Raw genomic sequence first — 8,053 nt, forward strand, 5'->3', positions numbered from 1 at the left:
ATATATATGTATACAATAAAGGACCATCCCATGCCGACTGTAATAAAGCGCACAACGATTTGCTCGAGTTACAACCACCTGATACATGAACTTTCGACTCATGCCCCACCCACTGATCTCCGGCCCTCTGGGCTTAGCTACCAATAACCAAATATGGTGATTAAATCTGAACCGCGCCAGGAACCAACCACAACCAAGGGAAGTAATCAGGACTGTTTTCTTAGGGATGGACTTTAAATAGTTTTAGTGCTTCCTTCTTCCGGGATTCTGTATATGAATATTCACAGTACTGTACATGCCGCTAGTTTGTAGAGAAAAAATACATTTTGGTATTTGACGAGTGATCAGTATATTTTATCTACCTTTCTTGGTGAATGCACACAACTTCCAAAACTAGTCATAGTTATTGTTTACATTTACAATCTAATCTTGACGATTCACACCACCATGGGTGCATGGGCGTGTCTCCATAGAGGATGGTCCCTTTAAACGCCTACCTCTGCTCGGAAGCTTACTGTCGATCAAAAGATCAAACTTAAAACTATCTGAGACCACAGACTCGCAGCTAAAAAATATTATTCATTTTGGTTATTTTATTATTTTCGAAACAATTAAAATTAATAATAATTGTATGTATATAATCATATATAGCCTATGTGTGTGAACGTATTATACAATAGGGTGTATATATAGTGTATATATATATATATTATATATATATATATATATATTATATATATATATAATAAACGAAAATTCATATATAATATAAATCAAGATAGCCGTTTAACACTGTTAAATTACAGTATATATAAATGATGCTATGCTATACTATACGATGTATTATGTCCTTTATTTGCATACTGTATTTACCTTTCGTATGCACCTCCGATCATTTGGAGTGTATGTGTACATATTTTTATTTTTTTTTAAATTCAGATGTGTGATTTTTAAAAGCATATTCCGTCTTGATGTTAAGAGTATTTTAAGTTAATAATAGTATGTGATCCATTCCGCCTACTGTCCTCTGTTACTTTTTACCTTATGAATATCTATTATTTTTAACTGAAGTGAACACACTGTCATATTGTTTTGATGAGTGACTGACAAATAAGTGGACATTATTAATTGATAAATAAAGGCTGGCCTCAATAAATGACGTTACGGCAGCATAGCCAACGTCAGTAAAATAGGCCCGTCTTTGGCTGGGCATACTTTCCCTGATTGAAGATGTTCACGTAAGAGTCACGTGCTCTTACGTGATTTATGGGTTGGGCTACCACATCTGAACATGGAGGTATCCGAGATCAAATGGGTTACAATTTAACGTTCGAGACGGTGAATGGATCACAAATCAGTATCTTCACATACGTATACTGTATATTGAGTAAATAATCGATTTCTTTCGTCTATGCAATAATCCATGCAAACAGAAGAATGAGAAATGGGCACGAAAAAAATCAGCACCGATTGTATTATTTCAAGAGATTATCTGTGAGAATTAGGTCAAATAATGGCGGAATACCCCCTCTGAGCCACCTTTCATTACTTCAATTATTTGCTTGTGAAAAACGTGGTCATATTGAGGCCATCTTGTGTATTGACCTTCAAAAATATTGTTTAATAAATTTTTATCCAATGCGTGGACAAATAAAACCCGGAAACTAATTCCGAGCTCCAGAAAACAGAATTCTGACTTGCATAAGAACAAGGATAAAAACTTGGCTTTGGAAGATCGAATTATTTTGTTAGGAGATTAATATGAATTCAGTATATAAATTATCTATATGAATTATTTAAAACTTTCAATTGTTCGACATCGCGATTAATGACTTCGCTTACGTGTACAAAATATTGTTTGTCATAGTTGTCGAGGTCCCTAGTTATAATTCTATACCAAGTACAGCATTTCATGCGTCTATGCCAGACCCCTTGTATATCGGGGCACTAAGCGCATTGTTCTAAATCGAGATTGGTCTTTGCTTGTAGACCTGCCAATAACAATGCCTTTTGATTATATACTGTACTGTACCTCTATGGTTTGACTAATCACAATAAGCAACTCAATCAAAGAACAACTTCAAATGATGCGAGACTAGAGTTTTAGAAGCCTTTGTTCATGATGACTGAAGCATGGGACGAAGGGGAGACCGGAACAAGAGCTTTTTTCAAAATTATTGTAAAAAGGAAGTCGATATTAAAGATGTTATAACTATTAATGAATAAACGAACGACTATAAGTTTTCATTCAATGCTCCCATAAGTGCTGCAGTACGAGGCAGAACTGTGCCGAGAGTGAAGATACCTCCCTCCCTTGCAAAGATAAAAGGTTCACGATTCTAATATATATTTTTTAATAAAGGAAATAACAGTGCAGTACATTTACAAAAACATTAAAAATTGTATAAAAATACATTCCAGACACATAGCTGATGCTAGAAATTAAAGAGTATTATTTAAACGTCCATTAATTTTCAACAAACAATTAAAATACATTTTTTCAGTTTAAGTCAGTTGACAAATATAGATACAAAATATGAAAATAATGTAATTCATTTTCAAGTTTGTAGATAACAGTAGGGCTAAATATTGTAAGTTCAATACCGAACGCGGTGATAAATAATGCAGTAGTTTGATTTGAATTCTATTGGAAGCAATACCAAAATATGACAAGAAAATATTTATATAGGCCTCCAATCAAGAACTTTTATCTTTACAGCCAAAAAGATAGGCCTCTACAGTCATTGAGCCTACAGGTTATATAGTATATAAGGATGTACTGTATATTCAATAAAGAATACTCTAATTTAAAACAAATAGTTCTGGTTAGCAATCTAGATGTAGCATTAAACGGGTTTTATACTTTCATGGCTGGCATGCAGGTATATTCTTTACGGGAGTTTCTCCCGGTCCGTGCCCCTCCCCTTTTCGTTATGCCATTCATATAAAATCATGCACTTAACCATTATTATGACAGGTAAGTGCACAAGTTAGCAGGCAACACAATGTATGTACACACCATCTACATTCTTGTGTTCCATGTACATTTGGTATCTTCGTTATTTATTCTATTTAATAAAAGGATATAAGCCTACTAAAAACCTAAAATACATCTGTTTCAAACCGGGAAATAGTTTAAATTATTTCTTAGAATTTACTTCCTGGACTTGTTTATGACAGGTCATGTCAGAAGTGTGTCAAAGGTTGTTGATCACTTCCTGGTTGCTTAACAATTTTGTTGCATTCCGTCCTTTAAGTACGGTGACGAACATAACTCCACTGCAAATGAAACTTTTTAAAGATTCACGAAGAATAATTAATACATATTTAAAAATTAAATGAAATTAGAATTTTCTGTAAATTTTAACATTACAAATTTTAATTAACATTGATAGAGATGTGTACAGTGTAAACCTAAAATAGGCCATCGAGTTATAATTTATATTTTGATACCTTCATGAATAGGTCTAGGCCTAGTAAAATGACAGTAGGCCTATACCAACTAGCCACCTGGTGCACAAAGTACATGGACGGCGGTATTCATGGTTTAAAAAATTGATCAGAATTCTTTCGGAAGCAATACAAAATAAATGGACAAGATATAGGCCTAGAAGAGCAAATTTCAACTCGAAGTTGGGTCGCTTACCATACACAAAGCTTTACCGTTCTTTTAAATACCTGTACCATAATTTATATGAAATAGGCCTATATAAAAATGGGACCTTACAGGCTATACGTTTATATATACTGTACTATACTGGCAAACATTGCGTAGCATTGCTTTTAATAACGCCAGAGCAAAGCTGCCTACAAAATGTATGGAAAACACATCAAATCCAACAACAGAGCCCTGCCCTAGGCCTATCATGAACGGAACTAGAAATAACGTTTATTGTCGGCCATGAAGCAGCTCTGTTAAGCCTTACACGAGGCTATACTGTAAGCACTTCAACCTTCCTTTTGAATGAAATCACAACAATATGGGTCTCCTGTACAGGTAAAGAAAGTATACAAATTAAAACCTCGCCAGGCCTAGAGAGTTGTAAGGGTGATTAAAATCAAAGAACGGCGTCATCTGGGCAATTTGTGCCGCCAGTAATGAAATAAAACAAAATAAAAAATCAGGACTCGTACTATTACTAGTGAATATAATACACAAAACAATGTATAATGAACATAATGTATTCGACCAGGCTTACGAAACATTAGCACTGGGCTGGGGGTTTGTTTTGAGTAAAAATACTAATAGGGCAGTGTTGTAGGCACCGTACACTATGGGTGCACAAAAACGAATCATTTTAGTATGAAGATATTACTCTACAGGCAGTACCTTTTTGGTTCCAGGATCATGGGAATTTGCAAAATTACGTTTACATGAACGGTGGTTCATGCTTATTATTAATATCCCATCAATTGTAGGCCTAATTATTATGCCCCTGTTGTGATACATGGCGTTTCTGCACATTTCACCAATTTAACGCTGTCTATTGCTGCTATGATATACCTGTAGTAGTACTAAGAGGTAGACAGTTCCACGGTTCCATCTATACACAGCCATGAAATTAGTATGCGGCTACACACCCACCACAAGGCATATCGTAATAGCTAAATTATTTTTTACCTTACACGCCTTATTTCTCAGTCCTTAAAAATTAAATATTATAACTTTGGTACACATAAATGCTTGTACAGTACATGCCAAATAAAAGAATTTCACGTGGTGTAAGTGGGCGTGTTTATTCGCCCGGTATGAAAGGTCGTCGACTGCAAAATGATTAAGGTTAATGTTATGCTAATGAATCGACAAGTGTTACTTTCGTGACCATATAAGGAAATGTCTCTTGCAGCATGCGTTGCTTGAAAGCCGGGTTTTCTCACAGGTGGCATCATTCGATCGCTGAGTTTCTCAACTGACGGACCAGTTTGCACATCTCTTTTTCGGTAAGCAGTCACACCCTTGATTTTTCTTTGGATGATTTCTAATGTGAGCTTCATATTAGGTCTAAATGATTTAAATCAATTCATAGTAGTACACAGTAGAAGCAGGCTACGACGATTCACTATGAATCAAGTTTAAGTTCGTGCTTAACAGATTGGTGCAGGTTTTTATAACACGCCCGCCGCTGTGCGAGCTACGCTTCACTGTACAAGGGAAGTAACTGCAATTTTTTATGCTAGATTTTACCAGCTAAATTATTTAGTTCTATATCCTTATTTTTAATTTGCAGTCTTAAATTTAGCAAGTACTACACAAATCATTCAAAATGTGTGACGATGATGTTGCCGCTCTTGTAATTGATAATGGATCCGGTATGTGCAAAGCCGGTTTCGCCGGAGACGACGCCCCAAGAGCCGTGTTTCCCTCCATCGTCGGAAGACCCCGTCATCAGGTACGTTCTTTGTTGTGTTCAATTATTAAATAGTTTTAAGCTTAATTCTCTACAGTTGCATTGCAAATAGTTAAACCGTTTGGTAATGAAAAATAAATTGCTAGCAACTGAATTTAAAGGAAATCGAGGAAGTCTTACCTGCTCTATCGAGATTTTATATTGTATTGTTTTTTGTATCTTTTATTTTTCTAATACTGATGCAGTACTGTAAAATTGTAACATTGAAGAAAGCTGCTACTGAATAACATAAAATCATAACTAATTGCTGTAATATTTTACTTTTAGGGTGTGATGGTTGGTATGGGACAAAAAGATAGCTATGTTGGTGATGAAGCACAGAGCAAAAGAGGTATCCTCACCCTGAAGTATCCAATTGAGCACGGTATTGTTACAAATTGGGATGATATGGAGAAAATCTGGCATCACACATTTTACAATGAGCTCCGTGTAGCCCCAGAAGAACATCCAGTACTTCTAACAGAAGCTCCCCTCAACCCCAAAGCCAACAGAGAAAAGATGACACAAATTATGTTTGAAACCTTCAACACACCTGCATTCTACGTAGCAATCCAGGCTGTCCTGTCCCTGTATGCCTCCGGCCGTACAACTGGTATTGTCTTTGATGCTGGTGATGGTGTCTCCCACACAGTCCCAATCTACGAGGGTTATGCTCTACCCCACGCCATCCTTCGTCTGGATCTTGCTGGTCGTGACCTCACAGATTACCTCATGAAGATCTTGACAGAACGTGGATACTCATTCACCACAACTGGTAAGCATGATGTTTCTTATCCTGGTTAAATATTGTGTATTTTGCAAAACTAATTTAATTGTATTTCTGCTAGTGCTGTTGGTGAATGACTACAATTATTGCTGATGTTGAATGGTGAATTAATTGAAGGGTATGCAACTATACAATCGCAAATTGAAACTAACCAATCATGCATTATTTTCTATCTTACAGCTGAGCGTGAAATTGTCCGTGACATCAAGGAGAAGCTCTGCTATGTTGCCTTAGATTTTGAACAAGAAATGCAGACTGCTGCTAGCAGCTCATCCCTGGAGAAGAGCTACGAACTTCCAGACGGTCAGGTTATTACCATTGGCAATGAGCGATTCCGATGTGCCGAGGCTCTCTTCCAGCCATCCTTCCTTGGAATGGAATCTGCTGGTATCCATGAAACCACATACAACTCAATCATGAAGTGTGATGTTGATATCCGTAAGGATCTGTACGCAAACACTGTATTGTCTGGAGGTTCAACTATGTTCCCAGGAATTGCCGACAGAATGCAGAAAGAAATCACCGCACTTGCCCCACCAACAATGAAGATCAAGATCATTGCTCCACCAGAGAGGAAATACTCTGTATGGATTGGCGGCTCCATCCTTGCTTCCCTCTCCACCTTCCAACAGATGTGGATCAGCAAGCAGGAATACGATGAATCTGGTCCATCCATTGTCCATCGCAAGTGCTTCTAAGTGGGAAGCAAGTGGACCGCACCAAAGACAACTGTAACATCGTAGAATTTGGCTTGATAACATCAGGGCCTGATCAACAAACCAGTCTTCAGTTATGCAAATGATTGAATAAGAACTGCAGAGTTATCGTCGATAACTATAAATGTATCGGTTAAAATTGGTTGATGTGTTAAAATGGATTAATAAGCACAAAGCCATCAACAGTTTTATAGATTCGATATAACCTCAGGCAATGTGGTTTTGCGACATCCAACCACCATTAAGGCACAATTATGCCTTCATTTATAATAACACATTAATACCATTCCTTTTTAGGCTATTAGAGCATCTCGGTTCATTTCTAACAACTTGCATCTGGGCTTTCAAGCTATCTGAAGGCAATCCTTGTCTGTGTAAATTTAGTTATTAAAAAATTTTGTATACTTGCTAAATAAGACGAAAAAAAATTCAATAATGAGGACCTTATTTTCATTACGTTGCATGGCCCCAAATATATGGTCGTTAGTTTTCTATTTATAAAAAAAGGTAGCAACAAATACTAGCAATTGTCGATCTGTGACTGCATTTCTGTTACTTTGTATATGCAACACCAGAGTTAACAGTGCAATTAAAACGGCACCTTTGGGACCAGAGAAAATTGAAATTTAAACCGTTTTTGTCTATTCTTGTCTGTGTGATGGTGGTTGAATGAATTGAGTTTAACTGAATGCATGCCGTAGCTTGTACTGTACAGTATTGTTACTTTACATCTTTGCAATCGCACGAGCCAGTACTTGACACAAACATCTGTGACTTGATTTACCTACAGAACACTAACAATACATAACAATATATTTAATGAATAAACCAAATATGTTGATGGTGACTTGTGCAACCTATCGACGTATTGGGTTTATTCATTAAAAAATATATTTGACAATACAAAACTAGGTAAAACTACTGTACTGTATTCGATCAACAAAAGCCGAACTTGAATGTTTATAACTGTAAGTGTACAGTACTGCACTACAATACCTTGATTAAGTCTGCATATGCGAAGCGCGCCCTCTTTTTAGCTCTAATATACAAGGGTACCGATTACACACCAGTCTTGAATGACTTCTCGACCGTACTTCACAATTCGAAGTTTAAACATAATTGCTATTAAGCAAGTACTGTACTACAGTATAATTATCAAAGTA

General features: G+C 36.4%; 1 protein-coding gene and 1 long non-coding RNA gene across 2 annotated transcripts; one reads left to right on the top strand and one right to left on the bottom strand.

The window, feature by feature from the left end:
- Positions 1-2,539: 2,539 nt before the first annotated feature.
- On the bottom strand, positions 2,540-4,712 carry LOC117106764. Its single transcript, XR_004445136.1, has 2 exons — positions 4,331-4,712; positions 2,540-3,989 (listed from the first exon to the last, which is right to left on the bottom strand). It is a non-coding gene; the product is annotated as an uncharacterized LOC117106764 (long non-coding RNA).
- A 116-nt stretch (positions 4,713-4,828) lies between these two features.
- On the top strand, positions 4,829-7,521 carry LOC117106763 (actin, cytoplasmic). The gene is made up of 4 exons (XM_033248195.1): positions 4,829-4,941; positions 5,229-5,390; positions 5,676-6,162; positions 6,355-7,521. The coding sequence occupies exons 2-4, from the start codon at positions 5,265-5,267 to the stop codon at positions 6,870-6,872; spliced, it is 1,131 nt and encodes a 376-aa protein (XP_033104086.1). The 5' UTR covers positions 4,829-4,941; positions 5,229-5,264; the 3' UTR covers positions 6,873-7,521.
- Positions 7,522-8,053: the final 532 nt, after the last annotated feature.

This window comes from Anneissia japonica, unplaced genomic scaffold (assembly GCF_011630105.1).
Source record: "Anneissia japonica isolate Jap-2015-1 unplaced genomic scaffold, ASM1163010v1 scaffold2471_len1564793_cov202, whole genome shotgun sequence".
NCBI classification, from domain to species: Eukaryota; Metazoa; Echinodermata; class Crinoidea; order Comatulida; family Comatulidae; genus Anneissia; species Anneissia japonica.